Source organism: Panthera leo, chromosome A2, assembly GCF_018350215.1.
Source record: "Panthera leo isolate Ple1 chromosome A2, P.leo_Ple1_pat1.1, whole genome shotgun sequence".
Taxonomy (NCBI): domain Eukaryota; kingdom Metazoa; phylum Chordata; class Mammalia; order Carnivora; family Felidae; genus Panthera; species Panthera leo.
Window position 1 is genome coordinate 31,092,542 of NC_056680.1, and position 26,237 is coordinate 31,118,778.

General features: G+C 41.7%; 2 protein-coding genes across 5 annotated transcripts in view; one reads left to right on the forward strand and one right to left on the reverse strand.

The window, feature by feature from the left end:
• Window positions 1-500: 500 nt before the first annotated feature.
• THOC7 (THO complex 7) lies at window positions 501-24,193 on the reverse strand. 3 transcript variants are annotated; one of them, XM_042929892.1, is made up of 8 exons: window positions 24,050-24,193; window positions 8,057-8,174; window positions 7,021-7,148; window positions 6,387-6,473; window positions 3,972-4,029; window positions 2,554-2,620; window positions 2,402-2,471; window positions 501-743 (listed from the first exon to the last, which is right to left on the reverse strand). In XM_042929892.1, exons 1-8 carry the CDS (start codon window positions 24,066-24,068, stop codon window positions 676-678), a joined length of 615 nt encoding a protein of 204 aa, XP_042785826.1. In that variant the 5' UTR covers window positions 24,069-24,193; the 3' UTR covers window positions 501-675. The 3 variants fall into 3 exon arrangements, with proteins under 3 accessions (XP_042785826.1, XP_042785827.1, XP_042785825.1); XM_042929893.1 differs by lacking the exon at window positions 24,050-24,193 and adding an exon at window positions 21,338-21,789; XM_042929891.1 differs by lacking the exon at window positions 24,050-24,193 and adding an exon at window positions 15,372-15,503.
• A 185-nt stretch (window positions 24,194-24,378) lies between these two features.
• Window positions 24,379-26,237, forward strand: part of ATXN7 (ataxin 7) — a 141,101-nt gene continuing 139,242 nt past the window's right edge. For both annotated transcript variants that reach the window (XM_042929896.1, XM_042929895.1), the window contains exon 1: window positions 24,379-24,425. The gene's annotated coding sequence lies outside the window, so the exon portion shown is untranslated. The remainder of the gene's footprint in view (window positions 24,426-26,237) is intronic.

Sequence of the window (26,237 nt, forward strand, 5' to 3'; positions counted from 1 at the left end):
TTTTTTTTTCTGCTGAAAATGACCCCTACATAATGAAACAGTAGGAGAAAACATATTAACAAAACATTTTATAACCACATTGCTCAAGTGTTGAGGAGAGAGATCTAGAAAGCAATGCATGTTGATTTACTTTCATCTTATAATTACCTCTTACACCACCGATTGTTAGTATCATGCAACTTCTCCCCAAATGAGCATACGCTACCCCTATTTTGAACATAATTTCACAAATTTGCAGCCCTCTTGAAGCCTATTCATGAACTCCATTTTCAAAAGTGGTAACAATTTCCAGATTGACTCATTTTCTCACCCACATCCTGGAAATGCCGCTTTCTCACAACCTTCAACTTAGTTTATAAGCCAATCAGTGTTACCAGTTAAAAACTACCTACAACACTACTGAGCGCAAAACATATCTGGCTTGAAAACATTCTATGAAACATTTTGGGATGTTGTTTCCTACCTTTCAAGAATAAAAAAGGCATTTCAATACAAACAAATCGATACTAAAGTCTTTTTCCTTTGTGTAAAGAAATCGGAATGAACTGGGCATTAACATTTAAAAGCAAAGTAGTTCACTGTCACAACTTTAAATCTCAAGAGTACAACAAGTTCCAAACACAGTGAGCATGTTGTTACTTCCATATTCTTGGGAATGGTGAACCATTAGCCTGTCTATGGCTTGGAGTCTGTTTCCATGCTGGTTTCTTGAGCTTCTTCTACTTCGGAGAGCTTTTCATCATCTGTAGTTGAGAAAGAACCATAAAACTGCAGTCAAATTTCCCTAAGTTATATATTTAGCGAATACATGACAACATTTTTATCCTTTATTAGCTGATATATCTAAAAAGATGGCAAAATGGCAGTCTATGACTGCAATTGACCCACACAGTGTTTGGTTTTAAAAATGCTGTTTTGGCTGTTGGTGTTTATGAGCGTAATCAAAATGTAAAATTTATGTGACAGAGTACATTAAAAAAATTTTTTTTAATGCTTATTCATTTTTGAGAGAGAGAAAGAGAGAGCATGCGCTAGGGAGGGGGAGAGAGAGGGAGACACAGAATCTGAAGCAGGCTCCAGGCTCCGAGCTGTCAGCACAGAGCCCGACGCGGGGCTCGAACCCACGAACTGTGAGATCATAACCTGAGCCGAAGTCGGACGCTTAACTGACTGAGCCACCCAGGCTCCACTAGAATACATTTTTTAAAATGTATGTGAGAGAGGGGCACCTGGGTGGCTCAGTCAGTTAAGCATCTGTCTTTGCTCAGGTCATGATTGAACTGCTCTTGGGTTTGAGCCTCGCGTCAGGCTCTGTGTTGACAGCTTGGAGCCTGGAGCCTGCTTCGGATTCTGTGTCTCCCCTTCTCTCTGCCCCTCCCATGCTCACGCTCTGTGTCTCAACAATGAATTAATGTTTAAAAAATGTAAAAAAAAAAGTTTAAAATGTATGTGAGAGAATACATTTTTTTAAAAATCTAGGTTTTAGGCTTTTCTTTTTTTTTTTTTAATTTATTTATTTATTTTGAGAGAGAGAGAGGAAGTGTGTGAGCAGAGGGAAGGGCAGAAAGAGAGAGGGAGAAAGAATCCCAAGCAGGTTCCCTCCCACTCTATCAGTGCAGAGCCTGATGCAGGGCTCAATCCAAAATCAAGAGTGGGATGCTCAACCAACTGAGCCACCCAGGTGCCCCTAGGCTTTTCTTGAAAATGATCAGGAAATCAGACAGCATAGAAATTTCCAATTTGCTATAATCAATACAAAGAGCAAGTCTCCAGTTCCTGAAAGTACGTTCTATTCACTGACTATGCAAATGTGCTTATGTGCTAATTACTTCACCTCCTCACCATTGCCTGCCTGGGTCCTGAATTACTTCACAGCATTACTTTATAGCAGTAAACTATAATAAACCAAGAAGAATTCCAAATCTATCACCTTTGAATTTCTCTTTATATGAAACACTGGTTATGTATTTAAATCATATATTGTTACATCTTCAGGCTTTTCTGCATATATACGGAAAGTTGAACTACATGAATGCCTTCTGGCATCATCCAGCTATACTCCTACTCTGAAACTGCAGGTATGCTCTGTCAAGAAGACGTATATTTTAGAGGGCACACCCCTGGATCACTTAAAAGTCCTTATAAACATTCATTCCGTTGGGGCGCCTGGGTGGCTCAGTCGGTTAAGCGTCCGACTTCAGCTCAGGTCACGATCTCACTGAGGTCTGTGAGTTCGAGCCCCACGTCGGGCTCTGTGCTGACAGCTCAGAGCCTGGAGCCTGCTTCCGGTTCTGTGTCTCCCTCTCTCTCTGCCCCTCCCCCGTTCATGCTCTGTCTCTCTATCTCAAAAATAAACACACAAAAAAAATAAATAAACATTCATTCCGTGACTTCTACTTACTTTCCAGCGTTTGCTGAAGTTCGTGGATGGTACTAAGTAGAACGTGAAACTGTTTCCGTCTCAGTTCCAGCTGTGTTCATGAGAAAAGAGTTAATGCACACCGATCTATGAACATACACATATCACAGAGGCTAAAATACGTGTGCAAATACCTTATCTTCCACACTTTCTTTAATATGTGAAAGATGCTCCAGTTCTTTTCCCAGAGACTCTAGTTCCCTGAAAATAATAAAACAGTGTTACATTTTGCTAATTGGGGAGACAGAATTCACAATTAATGCCTAAATTTTTAATTACTAAAGAGTATTTAAAAAAATTTTTTAAAGGATAAGAAGTTCTTAGACTCCATTATGAAACTTTGAAGCGAGGGATGATTTCTTAACTTCTAAATGTGCACTAATTTCATTAAAATCAAATTTCTAGGTAATTTTTAAAATCTAAGAAGACACAGATAATAGGATATCATACCCCCAAGATTTGACAACTTTTAAGGTTTTGTCATTCTTATTTGACAAAATAAGTCTTTCTTCTTCTCTTTTTCTTGGTAAAAGAACTAAAACACTGCAGATTAACTTGAGATACTAGAACCTTATTGCCTGTCCTCTGTCTCAGGCCTTTTATCTTCCTCTACTCCCCAGTCAGGCAATCACTGTATCATTCCAATCCATATCTTTATTTGTCCCTCTAAATTATATACAGTGTTAGTAGATAATAGGGGGAGGTTAACTTTATAAATGGTTACTATTCTGCAAGTATTACAGAAGATCAGGAATAATTTAAAATTCATTGTATGTCTTCTGTTTTTCTTTTCACTGATTGTGTTTTGAAATCTGAGCTTAAAAAGTGTAGAAGAGGCGCCTGGGTGGCTCAGTCAGTTAAACGTCCGATTTCAGCTCAGGTCATGATCCCACAGTCTGTGAGTTCGAGCCCCAAGTCAGGCTCTGTGCTGACAGCTCAGAGCCTGGAGCCTGCTTTGGATTCTGTGTCTCCCTCTCTCTCTGCCCGTCCCCTGCTCATGCTCTGTCTCTCTCTGTCTCAAAAATAAATAAAAGCATTTAAAAAAAATTTTTAAAGTGTATATCTAAAAAAAAGTATATATCTAATTTGTTTTACACTCCTCATTTAGTATTCTACTATATGAGTACACCATATTTTATTTATCCATTTTAGTGTGATGTATATTATATGAATTTATTTTTTTAAGTTTATTTATTTTTGAGAGTGAGAGGGACAGAGAATCCCAAGCAGACTCCACACTATCAGTGCAGAGCCAGATGTGGGGCTCGAACTCACAAACCACAAGATCATGACCTGAGCCGAAACCAAGAGTTGGATGCTGAACCAAATGAGCCACCCAGGTGCCCCTATATGCATTTATTTTAGACCTAGAGGCAGTTAGATTGGAGGAAGGAAAAAATTTAATCAAGCAGCATTAGAATATGTTTTTGGGAAGATGTGACCCCTCCTTCTGAAACATACTTTGTACTCCCATAAAAATGGAAAACATAGGCTAGTATGTGAACATTTATGTATAAAGATTAGCTCCTTTCAAAGTAAACTCTAAACTTACTTTAGTGTCTCATGTCTGTCTGGATGATGCTGGATCACTTTTGCCAAAGCATCATATTCTGAAAGATATAAAAATGTTTATCAAATTAAGGTTTTTTTGAACCTGGATATGAAAACAAAATGTATAACATGACAGATCTCTCCTAATCACTTTCTGAGTGCATAAAGAAATAAAAAAAACTTAAGGATGGAAAGAGTATTGCCAATGTCACTTGGTTGGCCTATAACTATAATCCATTATTTCAAAACTTTTTTATTCTTTTTTAATGTTTATTTGTTTTCGAGAGACAGAGAGAGAGAGAGAGAGAGAGAGCAAGAGAGCAGGGGAGGGGCAGAGAGAGAGGGAAACACAGAATTCAAAGCAGGCTCCAGGCTCTGAGCTATCAGCATTATCAGCATAGAGCCCTATGCAGGACTCAAACACACGAACTGTGAGATCATGACCTGAGTTGGAGTTGGACGTTTAATCAACTGAGCCACTCAGGTACCCCTATTTCAAAACAATTTTAAACAAGGACTTTTGCTCCCAATCTGTTTTTCCATTTACCTATCCCTAGGTAGGATATAAGAAGCCAGCAGAGTATAAGTGAACTTAAGCCACTATTGATCATTAAGCAGACTGATTCTGATGAGGATCTTACTACCTATTTGCCCAGCAGAGAAAAGATCAGCTAGGTAAATATATCCTATCATTAATTTTGGATCTTAACAAGGGCAAATTACACATCCTATTCTCATTCTAAAGGTAAAGATTTCACAAACTTAGAAATGATTTAAAATTCAGAACTGATAAAATTCCTTGTTTCTGTTCCACTGAGACTTTCAGGTTTCCTTGTTATTTCCTGTTGGCCTTTCTTATGAAATGATGAATGGCAGCATTCATTTAAAAGCCTCAGCTAATCCAGAAAAAGCACTGTAAAACATTTTAAAATTATTTTAGAATCAGTATTAATTATTAAATACATTGCTGTAAATTGGCCACTGAACTTGACCATATGCATTTTAGAATGAATTCAAAAAACAATTTTTTTAAAATAAGGAATTAAGCATCTTAATTGGTTCATTAAAATGTAAAATTCATTGTTTTGAAAATCAGCATATTAATTCAATAAAAGTGTGACTTAAAAAGTTTTTTTAATGTTTATTTTTGAAAGAGAGAGAGAGTCGGGGAGGGGCAGAGAGAGAGGGAGACACAGAATCAGAAGCAGGCTCCAGGCTCTGAGCTGTCAGCAAAGAGCCCAACATGGGACTTGAACTCACAAGCTGTGAGATCATGACCTGAGCCAAAGTCACATGCTTAACTGACTGTGCCATCCAGATGCCCCAATAAAAGTGTGACTTTTATTTCTTTATTTAAAAAGAAAAAAATTTTTAATATTTATTTTTGAGACAGAGAGACAGAGACAGAGACAGAGACAGAAATAGAGTACAAGCAGGGGAGGGGCAGAGAGAGACGGAGACAGAAAATCCGAAGCAGGCTCCAGGTTCTGAGCTGTCAGCACAGAGCACGACACAGGGTTCCAACTCACAAACTGTGAGATCATGACCTGAGGCAAAGCTGGATACTTAACTGACTGAGCCACCCAGATGCCCCAAAAGTGTGACTTCTAATAAAATTTTTTTAGATTACAAAGTAATACGTCATCAGTGAAAAAAAACAAAAACAAAAACAAAAAACCCTAAGTCATAAAACCCCACAGCCCCAAAATAATAACCGTTTACATTTTCTATTTCCTTCTAGTTTTTTGTATATAGGTTACAATTGTGATTATGCATTATATTTTTTATCTTTCTTTCTTTCCGTTTACATTATAGGAGAAGCAATACCCCAGCCATTAAAAATTATTTTGGACTAGTTTTTATGGACTGCAATGAGGACAAACCCTGATTAAAAAACAAAAGAAATCAGGGCAAAACTAAACTTTACTCTTCCTCTTATTAGATATTTAGGCAGCTTGCAAATGTTTGCTTGCTTTGTACTTAATAAAAACTCACTGAGCTTAAATTCTTTTCTTTTATCTCGCAAGGAGTTCCGTGAAACAAATAACAAACAAAACCTGAGGTCTAGTGTATTTGTCTGAATTGCCTTTGCTGATTAACTGTAACATTTAGGCAAAGGGGTCTGAAGAGTAAAAAGAAAAAATGAATACTTAAGAAATATTTGGATAATCAATACCATCCAGCAAACAAACAAACAAAAAAAAAAAAACAAAAAAATATTTTTTTTCCAGCACAGCCTTCCTTCTCCACTATTTTAAGGAATAACATAGCTTTAAAGAATTAAGTTTAGCTCCTAATTCTTTTTAATAATTCAGGTTGATTCTTACTGAAGATTGTACCACACAACATTAAAAACTGCATGAAAATAGTACTCAGTAATAAAGCATTTGCTCACTAAATTCCACAAAACCCTTACCTTGGCGATTTTTTCGTATTCGCTTTGCTTGAAGAATTTGCTTTTTGCACTCAGCAATTTTTTCATGTGCTCCTGCAATGCTACATTCTATATGAAAAGGTTTTTTTTAAAGACAGTTGTAACAACATGTATAATCTCCATCCATTTTTAATTTTAAAATGTGTTTTTTTTTAAATTTTTTTTTTTGTTTGTTTTATTTATTCTTGGGACAGAGAGAGACAGAGCATGAACTGGGGAGGGGCAGAGAGAGAGGGAGACACAGAATCGGAAGCAGGCTCCAGGCTCTGAGCCGTCAGCCCAGAGCCCGACGCAGGGCTCGAACTCACGGACTGCGAGATCGTGACCTGAGCTGAAGTCGGACACCCAACCGACTGAGCCACCCAGGCGCCCCTAAAATGTGTTTTTAAATTAAGTTCCATTGTTAATAAAATAGATGCTCGTGGTTTAAAAAACAGCTGTAACCCTAAGTATTGTATCATATCAGAATACATTTTTGTAGCTAACATTTACTATATTCTATTAACATTGTTATTATTTTACCACAAACCAAAGAAAAATGTTAGCAGATATTGTCTCCTTTGGGTCATAAAAATTAAAATTACATGGAAACATTAATTGCTTTAAGTTTCTTTACCTATTTCTTTGTAAATTTTTTCATAATTTTCCATTTCTCTGAGATTCATATCATATACCAGCAAAGTTTTCCCCATTGAAAATTCACATTGGGACAGCGTGCTCAGCATACGTTGGTACTGGCTGTATCTAGCGAAAAAGAAAAAAACAGAATAAAGGTTTTTGTGAAATACCAAAGTTGAGCCATTATAGTACAGGCCAAGATTTGGTAATTAAATCCTATCAAGTTCTAAGAGAATCCTTTGCTTTATTTAAAATAATTTTTAAAAAATTAAAAAAATTATAAAATAATTTAAAATATCTTTCCCTTATGTTTTCTTTCTCCAGATGTGATGTACTTGAATTTATAAACTGCTTTAGTTACATGTGCAAAGATGAGACCACTGTTCTTATCACTATAAACTAAATTCAAACAACTACTTGTTTGAATTTTGTTTAAAATACATTTTAAAATGTTTTCAGTAAGATGTTTTTTTATGCTCCCAATTTTATTTTCACAATTTTTTTCACTCTTTACAAAGATCTATGTGAAAAGTTAATTCAAATGAGGGAAATTTTTCTAATGCAAGAAAAATTATTAAATATGTATAAACCCTTGCAACAACTATCTATTAGCTTATTAAAAAAAGAGAAAATTGAGGTGCCTGGATGGCTCAGTTGGTAGCACAGGTGACTCGTGATCTTGGGGTCATGTGTTCAAGCCCCATGTTGGGCCTACAGCTTACTTTAAAAAAAAATAAAACAAAGACAATTTCATTTAGATATTTTGTCTAACTTACCTGCTAAAATTGACCAAATTAGTGAGCCAAAATTTAATTCTCCTTTCTTACCACCATACCTTCTGCACATTTTAATAAACATAAAGCAGGCCTCTGAATAGAAAGAAAGACCAGAAAAATCTATAGCTGATTAACCCAAAATTGCCTCCACTGGACACTGAAGGTGAGTGAAAATCTGAAATATTGATAGGCTGTATACAGGGTTTAAACTCTTATCAGCCCACTGGTGTAGAAACAAAAGTGAGATGAAATAAATACCCCTCTTCCTGGGACCCAGAGTTGCACCATTTAATGAAACTCTTCACTAGCAGATTGATTCTCCGATCATCTCCAGCGCCGTCTCCATCAATTAGGAGGCGCTTCCGTATGACTTCGTCTGGAGGAAAGAAGAACATGAATTAAAATGATGGTCTGACTCTTGTTGACTTTCAGAAACAAGTAACTGATACCACTATTTATGCATTCATCCAAAAGAAAACCACTGAGATGTGAGTGTACTTCACGCCTCTAAACTGTGTACTTAAAGGTGGTTAAGACGGCAACTTTTGTTATGTAGGTTTTACTGCAATTTACGTGTGTTATTTTTATGTCTCTGTCAAGACAGTTATTGTCTATTGTGTGCCAGGCAGTGTACTAAGGGGCCAGGTTACAGCCTGCGCTAATGGATCTGCTCTTGTTGGGTTGCTAAGCAGAAATCGTTTCCGGGGACCATCAAAGAAATAAGCCCAGAGTTCTTGGAGAGCTTTTTTTGGGAAAAACCTGTCCACACAGAGGGCTGAGGTGTTCCTATCTCTGACTAGTGTGAGGTAGAGGCAGAAGGTACAGAAAGAAAAGGTTTGAAAGAGGTAGTGGCAGACTGGGCAAAGAGAGGTGGGTCAGAGAAAAGAGAATGGGTTTATCAAAAAAAAATAAGTGTCATTTAGTCATTATGTCTGCAATGTTTCTTTCCCCATGAAGATTTTTTTTTTTTTTTAAAGCTAGGCTGTCTCACTTTTGCTCCAAGGAGAAGAAAAAAGATAAAACAGAAGAGCAGGGCAGGTAATGACGAGGAGCTCTAAGTGGGGCTCTTGTTGGCCTGTCCGGCAGCCCGGAGCTAGTGTTCTTGCTGGACAAAGTAATCCTGGATCGTGACAAGAGAAAGGCAGGTTGAAACCCAATGAAACATAAATTTTCATCTACCAGATTTGCGAAGATCAAAATACCCGATAAAAAGGGTTGGCAAGGATCCTGAGAAAGTGCACTTACATACACTGATGGAAGGTACAGTGGCACCCTCTTTGTGGGGCAAATGGGCGACAACAAACGGTGTTTAAAACATACATCCCGGGCACCTGGGTGGCTCAGTTGGTTAAGCGCCTGACTCGATTTCAGCTCAGGTCATGATATCACGGTACATGAGATTGAGCCCCACATCAGGCTCTGAGCTTACAGGGTAGAGCCTGCTTGGGATTCTCCCCCTCTCTCTCTCTCTCTCTCTCTCTCTCTCTCTGCCTGCCCCTCCCCCACTTGATCTCTTTCTCTCCCCACTTATCTCTCTTAAAATAAATAAATAAATGTTAAAAAAATAAAACAAAACTAAGATGCACCTACCTTTTTGACCCCGTAACTCCAATTCTAGGAATTCATCCCATAGATAACATCCCATAGATAACTGTGCACCCACGCACAGAGATAAATGTAAAGGGATGTTCTTAGCGTTGCTCATAGTAGAAAGATTGCAAAGCTAAACATTTACCAGTAAGAGACTGGTTAAATTATGAAACGTTCATACAATGTATTATGCAGCCAAAAGAATAACGTGGATGTACATACTGATGCCCAAAAATCTCCTTTGATACATGAAGTGAAATGAAAACAAAACAGGTGAAGAGAAGCATACAGTTAGCTGTTATCTGTGTGGAAAAGGGGGAGGCTTTGTATATGTGCATATGTGTGCACATCGCACATGTATGTGTTTGTGCATTCAAAGAATATCTTTGGAAGGAACACAGGAAAGTGGTAATAGTGCTTTCTTCTGGTGAAACGGACTACAAAGATGAGAAAAAAAATTGAATTTTCTGTATTATTTTGCAGAATTGTGTTTGTTTTTCATCATGTGCATGCATTATTTTTTTTAAATAAATTTTAAAGTGTGAATAATTCCTGGAGAGCCTGCATGATGAATCAACAGCAAAATCTTTGAACAATAGTTCCTGTGTGTGGGCAGAAGTATTTGTGAGCGCAGGTGCAACGGAGATAAACTTTAGAAGGCAGGTGGCTGCAGTTTTTAAATCTATTCTGTGACAACATCAGATAAACACTTTTAGAATTGGGTTTTGTTCTCGGAGTCATGGCTTTGACAGGCAGCTCAAGTTATCGATTCATCAGGTATTTTAACGTTACACTTTAAAATACAAACTAATGCTTTCAGTTTTTGACCACCAACAATGTTATTTGAGGAGCCTCAGACAAAACAGTCCTTGAAGAGATTAAAATGCAGAAAATGAGTTGATTTTATTTTTTATTGCAAACATCCTCTAACTTTGTTAAAAGTTAAAGTAATTTCTACACTGGGCACTGGACACGGGAGCACCTGCTCCAGAGGGTGCATATTCTGATGTTTGATGCTGTTCCATTCCTTTCCTTTCTTTTGGTCAATTTGTTTCCTTTCTTTTCTTTTCTTTCCTTAAGTTTATTTATTTTGAGAGAGAGAGAGAGAGACAGAGAGACAGAAAGAGAGACAGCAAGCACATACCAGTTGGGGAGGGGCAGAGAGAGAGGGAAGAGAGAGAATCCCAAGCAGGCTCCGTGACGTCATCCAGGAGCCTTACGTGAGGCTCGACCCCACGAACTGTGAGATCATGACCTGAGCAGAAGTCAAGAGGCAGACACCTAACTGGCTGAGATACCCAGATGCCCCATCAATTTCTTGTTTTCTTATCTGTGCTCTTCCAACCCCCCCAACAAACCCCATCTTCCTCCCAGATACTGGGGCATCCTACTTTATTGAGGCCCAGGGATTTCAAATATAAATGCATTCAGGGAATAGGATATAGGAAAATTGGGGAATGAGTACCCACCCAAAGCGGGGAAACTATTACCACAGATGGCTTTTCAAGAGCTTTTTAAAGTTTGGTGACTAACTACAAATGTTTCAAGCACGTTTTGTGATCATTCCAGCTGCATATTTAAGATCTGGGTACCTTTATATATGCAATATATATATTATATACATAATATAATAATATATTATAATTATAAAATTATAAAATTTTACAATTATAAAAATTTCTGAAAAATGTTTTGAACACTGTACAGGCCAAATAAACTTGGGGCAAAGGTTCATGAGGTTCCTGTCTTATTCATGGCTTCCTCCTCAACCTCTCACACTGTGTCTTTACACTTCTGATGCTCAATAAATATTTTTTACATTGGCTTTGTGGTGCCTGCCCCAGACCACCTGCCCTCTGAAGAGCTTTGTTTCAATAAGATACTAACAAGGATCAGCAGGCAACCATCTTTATTTTCAGGTCCAAAGCCGAGATTTCTCTTCTTGTACAAAAGACAAGAATTCTCGATCAATGAGCAGATGTGTTCACACGGTACCAGGAATTCTAAGGATGTGAGATAAAGAACTGAGCTCTTTTGCTCTAGGTGGAGACATAACATGCATATGAACACAAATACAGACGAGGCTGGGAATGTTAAATAAGTGCCGAAGACCCATAATAGAGGAGATTAGGAGGACAGCTCCCTTTGGCTTGGGGGGAGTTAGGGGAAGTGGAATTTGGGCTGCTCTCTTCATACTTAAAAATTACCAACCAAGAAAGCTAAGAGGTATTTTAACAATATCTACCTAAACTTCAAATGACATATGCCTTTGGCCCAAGGATCCTAGATAAACTTGCACATATGCAGTATGACATATGCCCATCAACAGGGGACTAGATAAACTTTGGAATAAGGATATGATGGAATACTATGAAGCCAAAGAAAAACAAAGAATGAGGAAATGTCTATGTACTAATACACAGAGCTCAGTTAAGATAACTTGATAAAGAGCAAAGTGAGGCAGTATGTATGGCATGTTTCCTTTCACATATAAATGGGGGGAAACGTATCCATACAGATACCCTAGAATGATATATAAGAAACTAATAGAAGGGGGGCGCCTGGGTGGCTCGGTCGGTTAAGCATCCGACTTCGGCTCAGGTCATGATCTCACGGTCCGTGAGTTCGAGCCCCACGTCGGGCTCTGTGCTGACAGCTCAGAGCCTGGAGCCTGTTTCAGATTCTGTGTCTCCCTCTCTTTCTGCCCCTCCCCTGTTCATACTCTGTCTCTCTCTGTCTCAAAAATAAATAAACGTTAAAAAAAAAAAAAAGAAACTAATAGAAGGGGTTACCAAGGGAGAGGGGCAGGGTACGTGGGATAGAGAACAGGCTGGAAGATGGGGAAATATCTTTCTATATTATTTGACTTTTGAGCCATATGAGCCCTCAAAATCTGTTAGCTGCTGTTTGAAAAAGAAAGCTATGATTATGGTGATGGTATCACAGCTGTTTGCATATGTCCAGATGCAGTGAATTGTACACATAAAATATGCAGTTCTTTGTACAAAATTATACCTCAATAAAGCTGTTGGAAAACAAACAAAAACAAAGGGGGCGCCTGGCTGGCTCAGTCTCTGGGTCGTGAGTTCAAGCCCCATGTTGGGTGTAGGTATTACTTAAAAAAATAAAATCTTTAAATAAACAAATAAACGAATTTTTAAAAAGGAAAAAAAAAAGAAAAAAAAAGAAAAAAGAAAGCAAGCTAAAGTCCTTTCCCTGCCCCCACCACAGGCAGGGAGAAACCTGTGAGCTCCAGCAGAGGTGGGGAATCAGAGACTGGATGTAAAATGTGTACACGTGAGAACATCAGGGAGGCTGCACAAATCTTGGGACCCAAGGACAGAAAGGCAGTTAGATGTCAGAATGTGGGCGTCTCCACCAGTGAATGCCAAACCAGCAGACTTGGACCTTGCTGGTGGGCACCTGGGAACTGCTAAAGATTCAGGAGCAGGACTTTCTAGGAAGATTAAGCTGAGGACAATGTACAAAATGGACTGCATCTGGGAAAAGCCCAAAGGCAGGGAAGCTATTAGGAGGCTACCAAGGCACAGGCAGTTGGAGGTAAAATGGCATGAAAATTAGAGATTAGAATCACAGGTCCTGGGGCTCCTGGGTGGCTCAGTTGGTTAAGCAGCTGACTTCAGCTCAGATTATGACCTCATAGTTGGTGAGTTCAAGCCCTGTATGGGGCTCTCTGCTGTCAGTGTGGAGCCTGCTTGGGAACCTCTGTCTGTCTGTCTCTCTCAAAATGCCAAGGTGGCCTGAGTAGGAGTATGGTCAGACCAATTCTGGTACCACTGGGGACTCCCTGTCAAGGCAGTTCCGGGCCCTTCTCCCAATTCAGTCTCTTCCTTCAAAGCCAAACCCCTGGGCCAAAGTCAAAAACTGGGACCAAACATACAGTGTTTGCTTTGTGTGCGTGGCACCAAATTTCAACTTCATCGATAAAATGGGAATAAAACTTCTTCTGTAAAATGGGAATAGCATCTCCACTGTGAAGGAATGCTGCTGTGAAACTTCACAGAAATGAAATTACACAAAGAAGCACATGCCTTTTCATGGTGGGAAAGCAAGAAAAAGAGAAAAAGAAAGTTACTTATATGTTTACTTTTTTTTAATGCTCACTTATTTTTCATTTTTTTTTACTTTAGAGAGAGAGAGATTGAGTGGAGGAGAGGGGCAGAGGGAGACAAAGAGAACGAGAGAGAGAAAGAGAGAGAGAGAGAGATTGCGAGCATGGGAAAGGGGCAGAGAGAGAGAGAGAGAGAGAGAGAGAGAGAGAGAATCTTAAGCAGGCTTCATGCTCAGCATAGAGCCTGACACAGAGCTTGTTCCCACGACCCTGGGATCATGACCTGAACCAAAATCAAGAGCTGGAAGCTTAAACGACTGAACCACCCAGGCATCCCATATGTTACATTTTTTTAAACATTTTATTTTTAAGCAATCTCTATAGGCAATGTGGGGCTCAAACTCAGCCCTGAGATCAAGAGTCACTTGCTCTACTGACTGACCCAGCCAGGTGTCCCTGATTATGTTAAATTTAATCCACAACTTGTACCATCCTAAAAATCTTGAAAAGTGAGTAAACATCGTGGAAGGTATATCTGTAGATACATCTATACAACTACACAGGTATATATTAGGCACTTACGCATACAGAGTTTTAACCGGTTAGGATTTCTCCCAAATTTGCTTCTATCTCAAGCTTCATATTGCAAGGTCACAGTATTTCTAGCGTAAACTGCATAGACAGTTGTTGCCTAGAAAATTCTCTGGGGATAAAAATTCCTGAAATAACGTAAATAATATAGAGCACAGCTCCAACAGCAATAAAATAAAAGGGTACGGTGTCAGTTTGAAAACAGCTTTTTCTTTTTAAATATAAAGATGGGCTGCTGATGGTTCCCAACACAAATGGCATGAGCATTGTTATTTTTAATGATGCCTCATCAATTAGCGCTAGACTGAACACACCTAAAATATGCTTTGTTTACTACATACATTGACTTCAAAAATTATCATCATGCTCGAAACTATTAAGTAACTTAAATGCTAATATTAATAATTTGGACAGGCCTTGGCCCACCCTATAAAAACAGTAGGCATGGCTTAGAAAACTATTTTAACGATGCTATCAATATTATTCCTTAGTTGTCATGATTGCTTTCTTTACTGACTATGAGGACCAGTGCCATCTGGAAAGAGCTTCTAACCCCAAATACCTAACATTTGTCCTGAGATGGTGGTTTTCTGCCTGACTTTAGGATTATAGGAAGATTTCCTACTGGATTCAGTTATATGTTGTGCCACAATTATACCCACAGTCTGCCATTCAAAATCACTTTAAAATCAGTTATGACACATGTATGCTGACAAGCAAATATTTACTCGCAAAATTGGGATGCATTTTGGACCCCTTTCTGTCTTATATACTGACCTATTTACTACCTAGAAGAAATATGTAATCACTTAAAACACCAAATAATCCTCAAAAAGCCCTTGCAAGGGGTTAGATTTTTAATACCCCATTTTCTATAAACAGAGAGGCAGGAAGAAATGACTGCTTTACAGTCACGAGACCAACTCCCCTCCTCCAAGCCTCGGGTCAGTTGACACGGCCATTTTAGCTGTGCTCTCATTTTATCCCGGAAAGGACAATCTCTCATAGACCCAGACTAACATTCTTTTCAAAATTCATCATTGTTATTAAAACCCTGATTACAAAACAAGGTTTCATAACACCTTGGGGCAAATATTCAAAATAGGAAAAGGAAAACAATGGAAGATAATAGGAAAATTGAAGGTAATCGTGGGCCAACTTTCAAAACACTTCTTTAGGGACAGGTCAAGGCTTCACAACCAGTGTCAAGGGCCTCACGGTGAATGTAACTTCCTCCTAGGGCTAAGCTACTCTCAAGTGTGCCTCCCTAAACTGCTAGACCTTATAGCAACCTATAAGATTGCTTAAAAGCAACCTCACCTGCTTTTAGGAAATAGCAATTCTGTGACCTCCCAATGAAGATTAGCATTTCCTTTCTAATGGCAAAGAATTCTGTTAGCACAGAAATGCACCACTGAATTTTTCTTGGTGTTCCAAACCAAGAAACTGGTGGATCCAAACTGAAAACCAGAGGGATAAATTTTATTTAACACTTTGAGACAAAATGAACTTGAAACAGTGGGCTACTACAGCAATGTAGCAATATGTATCAAAATTAAAATACGTATATTCTTTGACCTGACTTCTAGAAATTATTCCCACAGGTGTGTGAAGACATCTATACAAGTATCTCTATTAGACACTACTTGTAAGAGAAAACAACTGGAAATAATTAAGTGCTTGGCAGAGAATTAATTTTAAAAATATAGCAGAATACTACACAATTGATACAAAATAATGAGGTAGAAAGAGCTCCAAGATGTAGTAGAAAGAGTTCTAAGATGTAACAATTATAGAAGTATATAGCACAGGTGTGCCTGGTGGCTCAGTTGGTTAAGCATCCAACTCTTGTTCTCAGGGTCATGAGTTCAAGCCCTGTGTTCAGCTCCACACTGGGCATAGAGCCTACTTGGAAAAAAAAAAAGTGTAACACAGGAGAGTTTGTAAATGTTTGCATAAAATTTTAAAGTATACATACATAGTGGCCTACGACTAACATATATATAATGTTTGCAATATGCTATGTGTTTTTCACATATAAACACGTTGAATCTGCGCGATAGCCCTATAAAGTAGATATTACTACCCCTATTTTAACCGTGAAGGAACTGAAAGTTGCTCAGATTAAATGTCACCGGAAATAAGGAGTAGAGCTGAGACCCAAACTCAGAAGTTTGGCACTAGAGAAAGTGCTTTTTACCCTTTACAGGCACTTAAAAATCATTCTGAAAAGGTGCACGCACACACACAAAAACAGTTTCTAATAATTACCTCTGGGAAGAGGGATTAGCCACGGAAGGTGAAGTAGGGGGAGGGTTTTCACTTGTCACTTGATGCTTTTTTCTCGAATTGTCAGACATGCACTACTTTTCTTTTTAAAAATACCAACAGTGGTTATCTGGAGAGTGAGTTTATTGGTCATTTTGAGGTATTTTTCTTCATTTCTTCTGCATTAAAAATTCTATTCTATGTCCTTTAATAAATCTATCATGTGTTAACAAGAAAAAAGGAAACTTTTGACCAATAACAAAAGGAAACCAAAGGAAAAAAGGAAACTTTTGACGAATAACAAAAGAAACTAGGGCCGTGCAAAACCAGTGTGCACGCAGACTGCTGTTAGATTTATCACTGGATCACCCCTGCTTATGGGTTATTAGGCTGAATTATGTGTGTCTCATTGTTTTAGATTACTTATGGTAAAATAACACGTAGCCCCTCCTTTCAAGAAGCTTAAAATCACTAAAACAATTTTGAAGGCCAACAATATCAAGAAGTCACAAAAAGGCAGTGGAAAGAACAGTAAATATGACGGTTTGCTTTTTCCATGTAAATATTGATCTCTTGTGAGATACTTAGAGCTAGTCTAAATACATTGCTGATGCCAAAGTAAATTACTTAAACCAAAATTAAATTTAAAAAAATTTTAATAAAGCAAAAATAATAGTGTTGAGGTCCTTTGTTTATCTCTAGATTTACTGAGACGTTTAGAGAAAGGTGCTAATAAAGTCAAGATTGAAACTCCAATCTTGCTTTGAGAAACCATGTTATCTTAACTAAAGAAACATTATTTTATAGTTGCACTGTTAAGCCCTGTGCTGGGATCACAGCTGAAGGAACAAAGTGGCCAAACTCGCCAACAAACAGTCAACAAACAGTGACCACGAATGGAGTCATTGATCTGCAATTGAAATAGGAATAATAGCAGCGGGCACTTGTACAGCATTTATAAGATCCTATTTGATGACCATACATTCTTGTTTGTTCCTTTCACTCTGAAAAGTATCCTAGTTTGGACCATAAATTTGTCCTTCAATTTCGAAGTGCTTTACGTGTATTATCACGCCTCACTCTTGAAGACACCCTATAAAGTGTGTATTACTATCTTCTTTTTACCCAGGAGTAGTGTTGCCTCTGCAGTCACAGGAAAATATACACAATCACATTATTAGAAAGTGACAGTACAGCTGCACACTGTTCTGCATATTGTTCACAGGCATGTTAAAAACCATTATTTCGGGGCGCCTGGGTGGCTCAGTCGGTTAAGCGTCCAACTTCAGCTCAGGTCACGATCTCGCGGTCCGTGAGTTCGAGCCCACGTCGGGCTCTGTGCTGATAGCTCAGAGCCTGGAGCCTGTTTCAGATTCTGTGTCTCCCTCTCTCTCTGACCCTCCCCCATTCATGCTCTGTCTTTCTCTGTCTCAAAAATAAATAAACGTAGGGGCGCCTGGGTGGCTCAGTCGGTTGAGCGTCCGACTTCGGCTCAGGTCATGATCTCATGGTCTGTGAGTTCAAGCCCCGCGTCGGGCTCTGTGCTGACAGCTCAGAGCCTGAAGCCTGATTCCGATTCTGTGTCTCCCTCTCTCTGACCCTCCCCCGTTCATGTTCTGTCTCTCTCCATCTCAAAAATAAATAAATGTTAAAAAAAATTAAAAAAAAAAAAAAAAATAAATAAATAAATAAACGTTAAAAAAATTTTTTTAAAACCATTATTTCAAGTTGTAAAAAGCATGTATTCAAGCATTATACTTTCTAATTAAAAAAACAAAGACATATATACAGTAGAATACCACTCAGCCATAAAAAAGGAAATCTTGTCACTTACAAAAACATGGATAGACCCTGAGGGCATTATGCTAAATGAAACAAGTCAGACAGAGAAAGACAAATACTATACGATTTCACTTACATGTGGCACCTAAAACACAACTGAAAAAACAATAAAAAACAAACAAACCCATACAGAGAAGAGATTAGTGGTTATCAGAGGGAATGGGTTATTGCAGGATAGGTGAAATGAGGGAAGGGGGTCAATTGTATGGTGATGAATGGTAACTAGGTTTATCAAGGCAATCACTTTGTAGTGCATTCAAATACCAAACGATGTTGTACATCTGAAACTAATATTATGTAGTCAATTCATCTCAATTAAAAACACTACCATCAAAACAAAAAAGCTCTATTTTATGGAACATAGAGCCATAGCCCGGCTCCCTGCCACCCCTTTCCCATCTCCCATTTGTGCTTTGGCACATAGATATATATACCTAATGTTCTCTGTACTGTAAGAAGTGCTTTTGAAATGATTCTATCAGGGTACTAACACTGTTTAACACCCTTTAAATTCACACACACAAAATATAAACTGTGAATATAGTTTAAATTAACAGTGACACCATTTAAACTATTTTTGCAGTTCGCCAAAATACTGGGTAGCAACAGGGGGAGGAAAGAATATGGCTTTGCCAAGAACTAGCTATGTGACAGTAAGTCACTAACTTCCCGGGACCTCTATTTTTCCATCAATAAAATGGTAGTGTTGGTGATGATATCTATAGTTCAGTGTCCATAGATAACAAATACACGGTCTCTCCACTTCCCTCTGAGGAGGGCACTTTCTCAAAGTAACCAGTGTCCTTGTACAGGGGACAGGGACTAAAGAGCTTCTTCTCCAAGAGTTCCCAGTCCAACTGGATAGGCAAATCCGTATGTGAGGATTACATGAGGGCACGGCACCTTGCCAGGCACCGCAAATCTGTAAGAGGGCATTAGCTGTCCTTTAGGCTCCAGAGACATAATTTTTCAGGATGACTGAGCTATCCAGATCACTCCTCCATCTTCTTTACTGCCATCATCCTAATCCAAAATCACCTCGACTCTTGGAATACTTCTTGTTGGCCTCCCTGCTTTGATTCTTACCATCCTAGAATTCATTCTATACACAGGAGCCCCGAATGATCCAAAAGAAGTGTGGGAGGGGTGCCTGGGTGGCTTAGTCAGTTGGGTATCGACTCTTGATTTCGGCTCAGGTCAATGATCTCATGGTTCCTGAGATTGAGCCCTGCATTAGGCTCTGTGCTGACAGCGCAGAGCCTAATTGGGATTCTCTCTCCCTCTCTCTCAGAATAAATAAACGTAACAACAACAACAAAAAAGAAGTATGGGATCACTAATTTTTCTGCTTAAAATCATCCAATCATATCTAAGTATCAACAGAAGACAATCCAATCTCCAAGGCTCTTGGCGAGCTCCTGTTTACTTCTCTGACCTCCTTTTCTAGCATATCCCTCCTGGCCCACCTGGATACTAGCCCTTATCTTACTCCTTAACCTTATTCCTTATCTTCTCTAAAGGGCACAGAGCTTATTTTCGCCTCAGGCCTTTGCGCTAGTTGTAGCCTGTCTTGTATACTTTCCTGGGCTCTTCACAGGGTTGACCCCTTCAGGCCTTACTCTAAAGGTTACTTTTCAGAGAGATCATACCTGACTGTTGGCAGCCCTCCCCCATTATTCTTTCATATTCCATCCGGTTCTTTTTCAGAAGTTATTTCAGAACTTCGTTATGTTCTTTCTCAGAAATGATCTTACTTATTCGATTTTTATGCTATTGCTTCTGTGCCTCAAGCAGAAGCCAGGTCTTCCTTGGTAGTTTACTGCTATAGACAGCACCCCGAATTGGGACTAGAAGGTATGTTGACCTATCATACCCACTCCTCACTTCTGCTTGATTTTTGCCAAAAGCCCATTTGAGGAAAACCATGTTTACAGTATCTATAGTTCAGTGTCCATATTGCCTGAAAAAGTTATATTTCATCCTTTCTTCTATGATCTAAGTATTCTTAAAACAAATTAGCAAAAAAAACAACACACACAAAAAAACACAAAAAACCCTCCAAAAAAACAAAAGCAAAAAAACACCTTGGTCTGAATTAAGGCAGACCAGTAGAAGTATTCACCTAAACCACACGGCCTATTGGCTTTTGGATGCCTTTCTAAATTGTGAGTTAGCCTTCTTTGACCTAGTCAGGGATGTGCTAAGTAACAGCCCTATGATCATCAGTGCCGATAAAAGGTTACAGATAGGATACTGCCTTGTCTTTATGGAGACTCTACAGATGAACTTTTTCTCTAGTGTTTAAATCACAAAGAACTGCTTATCCTGTGTATCTAATGTTGCCTTCTCTCATGTACACGAGATCACACAGTGATCTCACAGTGATCACACAGTGGACCAGGTTCTGCCTCTTGCTATGAACTAGTAGAGAGTCATTTCCAGCTGTCTTAATTAATGTACCAGATTTTACCTCTTGCATTTTGAAGATCATACACTTCTAATTCCTCTAGTCTTCCTTACTTTCAGTGCTCTGTTTTGCCATTTTCTCATCCATTTTTCATGTTTTCATATTATGAACTGCCTTAAATATTTTCTACAATGTATCATTTAAGTAAATTAAGTACTGAGGGCTACAACAGCAACAGGCATAAAATAATATGGTTAACAGGTGAAAGATCAACTGGTTCTAAAAAGAGAAGAGGTGAATATTTGAGGTGGGTCTTGAAGAATAAATGACAGTTACCAGGCTGGAAAGGGCAATCTGTGCAAATACAGAGATAAAGAAGACACAGCCCTCATCAAAGGAAAATGGAGAAGACACGAGAAAACCAATTCTTACATTTAATAGTACTTGCTGAACATTTCTGTATGTTGGACTCAGTGCAAAGCACTTTACATCTCTTATTGCATTTAAACCTCTAAACAACCCTTATGAGGTAGATTTTATTATTATCCCCATTTATAAAGAATAAAACTGAGGCCCAAAGAGGTGGCCTACACAAGGTCAGACAGCTTTTAAGTGACGAAGTAGGGATTCCTGTGGCCTCTAAGGATATGTGGGGGGTGGGGCATTTGACTGAAGTTACTACTGTTTCTAGAACTCACCTTCCCTTCCCATCTTCCATGTTGACCCTACCTCAATAAATAGAGAAGTAGTACATTTAGCACATACTCACTCAAATCAGCAGCCTGGATTAATACTCAGTTCTTCCCCTTACATCCACTCAATCAGTCCTGGCATTCTATCTTATTCTACTTCTCTGTATTGTCTGAGCTCCTGTTATCTCTTACTAGGACTAGTGTAGCAGTAGCTGAGAGACTGGATGCACAGTAGTGAGGGACAAAAACTCTGCAGTCAGACTGCCTGGCTCTGAGCTCAGGCTCTATAACTTACTAACTGTGCAAACTTGGGCAAGTTACTTAACCTCCTTGTGTCCCAGTTTCATCTGTAAAGTGGAGTTAATGATTAGAACACTCCTTGACGCGTGATGAATACTATACAAATGTTAGAACCTAACTCCTCGCTTCCCCTCATCATTCTTCACATAGTAGAGAGGGGTGGTGGCTTTTTTTTTTTTTTAATGCAAATCTGATCATACCACACCAATGTTAAATTGTTTCCCATTGCCCTTAGAAATCTCTGGCTATGACTTTTTTTTTTTAATTTTTAGTATTCATTTTTGAGAAATAGAGAGGGCGTGAGCAGGCAAGGGGCAGAGAGAGAGAGGGAGACACAGAATCTGAAGCAGGCTCCAGGCGCTGAGCTGTCCGCACAGAGCCCAACTCGGGGCTCAAACTCACAATCTGTGAGATCATGACCTGAGCCGAGGTTGGAAGCTCAACAGACTGAGCCACCCAGGGGCACCGCAACTTTGTAAATTCTAGCCAGCATTGGTCATCTTTGAGTTCTTCCAACACTTTGGGGCTTTTGCATAGGTGGTTCCCACCTGGAACACAAGTCCAACCACAACTATTTATTTTTCAAAAATGTGACTAAGGTGGCTTCTCGAGTTCAAGCCCCACATCGGGTGCACTGCTTGTCAGCCCGTTGGCACAGAGCCTGATTAGGATCCTCTGTCCCCCCTCTCTCTACCCCTCCCCAGCTTGCACTCTCTCAAAAATAAATAAATATTTTTGGGGCGCCTGGGTGGCACAGTCGGTTAAGCGTCTGACTTCAGCCAGGTCACGATCTCGCAGTCCGTGAGTTCGAGCCCTGCGTCAGGCTCTGGGCTGATGGCTCGGAGCCTGGAGCCTGTTTCCGATTCTGTGTCTCCCTCTCTCTCTGCCCCTCCCCCGTTCATGCTCTGTCTCTCTCTGTCCCAAAAATAAATAAAAAACGTTGAAAAAAAAAATTTAAAAAAAATTAAAAAAAATAAATATTTTAAAAATGGGATTAAAAATAACTGTCTCACGGAGGCTAATCTTCGAGAATGGATAAGCCATCTCTGCTACATGCTGCTATAGTTCCCAACCTTGTACTTCCCCTGTGGAAACATGTGCCACCCTTAAAACTAATTATCCAAGGGTCTTTCCACCAGAGTGCAACCTGAGAGGGGGAAGCAGTCTTGCCTGTTGGTTCTGGACTGTAATTCCAAGGCCTAGCCCAGATGGGGTAAATAAAACTGGAATGAAGCAAAGATAAAATTTCCCATGAAGCTCCTGGACCTGTAAGTAAGCCTCCCACTTCACTACTTACTGCAAATGCCCGCTTATTACTCTTCTTCCCATTGCTGGCCCTTTCATGTGGGGATCCTGTGGACCCCCAACTTTTCACGAGTGGCCTGTCCACAGGCATCTACCCTTACTGGTCACCGTCTCTGCAGATACATCCAGCAGCCCTAGACATTCCCTTCCCACATGGTAAAGGACTTCCTTCGTCCTTAGGTTCTCCCTCCAGCGGCCCATCAGGCCTGTCCACCTTCCCCAAGGTGGCCCTCTTGTTTTATTTCTGTTCAGTCCACAGACCACCCTCTGGGTCTCTCCTCACCAGAGCCCACTTTCCCTAAACTGTCCTCACAACTTTGCACAAACCCAGCCTCTGCCTGCCGACCCTCCCCCCATTCCTGCCCACAGACCACCGTACCCAACACATAAACACACACAAACACATCTTTTATTGTCTTGATCTACCCTATCCCCGCACTGGCTCCTCCTAAATCCCCCAAGCCCACTCTTAGATTGTCCTCCGCATACTCTGTCGACATCTATCCTTTTTAGATAATTGTCCCTAGTTGCAATCCAGGGCTAGTTCTCGGGCATCGCTGCCATCCGCCCCACTCTCTGCCCCCGCCCCCCCCCCCCCCCCCCGCCACCTGTCCAGAAGACCCCTGCAGGTGTCACCCTCTGTACGCTGACACCCCTAGAACCGCCCTGGAACGTGTCTCTTTGTCCGAGCTTGGCCCGAAACCGCGTGTCCTCACTCTCCAGCCCCTCCGAGGCCCTCCGGACCCCGGACGGCAGGGTCTCCACCATTCCCTCCCCTTCGCCACTGCTCGGACCCCATATTCGCACCAAGCGCTCCCTCACCACATCCGCCGACCGCCTGTACCCCTTCCTGGTACCACCCGCCCACGCACCCTGCCACCGTTCCCGGCCGCCGCCCCCCCCCCCCCACGTGTGCTCCCAGCCCCGCGACCATCCTCCCAGCACACCGTCCCCCAGGCCCGGGGCGGACTCCGGCCGGGAGTCCCAGGGGCAGCAGGGGCCCGGGGAGAGGCCCGAAGGACTTGGGGGGGTGGGTGGGGAAGCGGCCGGGAAAGGCCGGCTCTCCGAGGGGGTCTGATCGCGGAGGCCGAGGGGCTCCCGGAAGAGGCCGGGGGGCTCGGGGAAGGCCGGGGAGGCCGAGGGGCTCGGCGCAGAGGGCCGGGGTGGCGGCGAGCGGGCCTCACCGTCAGTCACGGCTCCCATGGCGTGCGCGGCGGCGGCGGCGGCGCAAGCTGAGGCGGCGGTTGGCGGCGGCGGAGGTCAAACTCCCACAATGCAGCCGGGTAAACAGCCATGGAGGAGGAGGCGGCGGCGCCCGCGGCCGCCCGCTCCGACGCCTGAGCCGCGCCGCGCCGCGCCGCCGCCGCCGCCGCCGCGGGACCCGCGCTCCCCGCGCCCCCCGCACTGCCCGGGGGCGGCCGCGGCCGGCGCGTGTGGGGGGCGAGGCCGGCGGGCGGCGGCGGCCCCGGCTACAGCCCCGGCCCCCGCCGCCCCCCCCCCCTGCCGCCCCCGCCCGGCCCACGCCCAGAGGCCGCCCCGGAGGCCGCCGCCAGCCGCCAGGTGAGCTCGCTCGGCCGCCCGCCGGGGGCTTCGGGGGCTGCGGGCCACCCGGCTCCGGGTCCCCGCGCCTTCCCGGGGAAGGGGACCGCCGCCCCCCCCCCTTCCCCGCCGCCGCATCCCGGCTGCCGCAGCTGGGGGTGGGCTCGCTCCGCCGTGGGGCGGGGAGGGTGGCGGGGACGCCCGGACCCGACTGGCCCGGGAGGCGCAGGACTAGGGGCGCCGCGGGGGTACGGCGCGATGGTCCCCGCGAAGTTGGCGCCCACACGCTCCCGGGGTCTCGAACGCGGGCACTTGCGCCGGGCGCGGCCGGCGAGCCGCAAAGGCCCAGGGTTCCAGGTCGCTCGGTTCCGGCGCCTGGGGCCGCCCCCTTCCCTCCCGGGCTCAGGCGGGTGCTCGCAGAGGTGGGGAAAGAGAAACTTGGAGACCTCCGGGAGGAGTTGGCGGAGCGGCCGGGGAGCGCGGTGCTCGCGGACCTCCCCGGGCGCCGGGAGCCCATCGGTGACCTGGATGCGGTGCTTTATTTAATGCTCTCTCCGATTTTCAAAAAAAAAAAAAAAAAAAAAAGTCTCTGTGATTGTCCGCATCTTAAGGGGAAGTTGAAAGTGAAGTTGCGGGGGGGGGGGGGGTGGGTGTTGGTGCCCAAGGAGTAACGTTGCCTCGTGTGTAGAGTTACACATTTCCGGAGCACTCTGTAGATCATATTGGCATCTCTTCCCAAAAGTCACTTTGATTCAACTTCGATGAGTTTATCGTAAATGGCAACATTTAGGTGGGGAGAGGCTGGAGGAAAACCAGAACCAGTACTGCTGATTTGATCTCCAGCGGGGGAGATTCACTTTGGCAGAAGGAGCGTGTGTGAGTTTTAACCCAGGTTTGGTATCTTCTTGAGCGTGAAGTTATTTTCCAGTTTTCCTGCCACCACACCCCCCCCCCCCCCAAGTACCCTGCCTCTTTCACATCCGGGCTGAGGCAGTTATGTGGGTTGGATTTGGTTGTTTTTGGTTCTTTGCGAAACTTGGGTTCATTCTCCCTGTTTTGTCTCCGTTCTTCCGAAGAGGGAGAGCTGTAAATGCAAATGTATGGCAGTGAAGTGTGTTTAATCCCTAGCTGGAGATCCGTATATGTAAAATTTTATTCACATATAGGAAGTCGAAACTCTAATAATGCTCTAAAACCTTGCTCTCAAGAATTAGCACCTTCGACTTTTGGCACAAAGGAAAAAAAAGATTACTTTGAAGATTGTGAGGTATAACTTGACCTCCGCTAGGGTGAAAAGCCTCCCCTGGCCTTAAAATAATACTGACTTAACCGCTGAGTGTGCACGGGCCTCAGGCTATGTTCATTTTCTTGGTTTTAGAAGGAGAGAACATATTCTAACCAAAGCAAGACTTACTTTAAATCTTAGGACTACAAACTGTACATTGAAAGTGTCGCTTGATTATACATCCCAACTGCATTTTGGTGAGGGTCATTACTGTTTAAAAGATCATTGTCGGGGGTGAAATGATGTTCTGTGTAAGCAGCTTGTTACTTCATCTTATCAAATAATGATTTTGAAACAGTATCTTAAGTGATTTAAAATAATCTTTGGTGCTGTTGATAGGAGAGTATCACTGCCCCTTGTAACTTAAATTTTTATGAGACCTTTTATCTGGTATTCATGGGTGGAGTTCTGGCCACTTTTATAAGTTCATTTTGTAACTAAAAATATGTTGGACAGTGCTAGAAATTTTATAAAGCAGTAAGACCAAGAGACATTTGAAAGACTTTAAAGTTTGAGGTATACCTACAACTAAACATTTCTGAAAGCTC

Bases quoted from the DNA above. Each gene is read 5' to 3' on its own strand.
- THOC7 (XM_042929891.1), bottom strand. From the start codon at position 15,420: ATGCTAATCTTCATTGGGAGGTCACAGAATTGCTATTTCCTAAAAGCA. The intron at 8,175-15,371 runs GTGAGGTTGCTT...TCTTTCCTCCAG, and splicing joins TTGCTATTTCCTAAAAGCAG to ACGAAGTCATACGGAAGCGC. The intron at 4,030-6,386 runs GTAAGGGTTTTG...TATATCTTTCAG, and splicing joins AATACGAAAAAATCGCCAAG to AATATGATGCTTTGGCAAAA.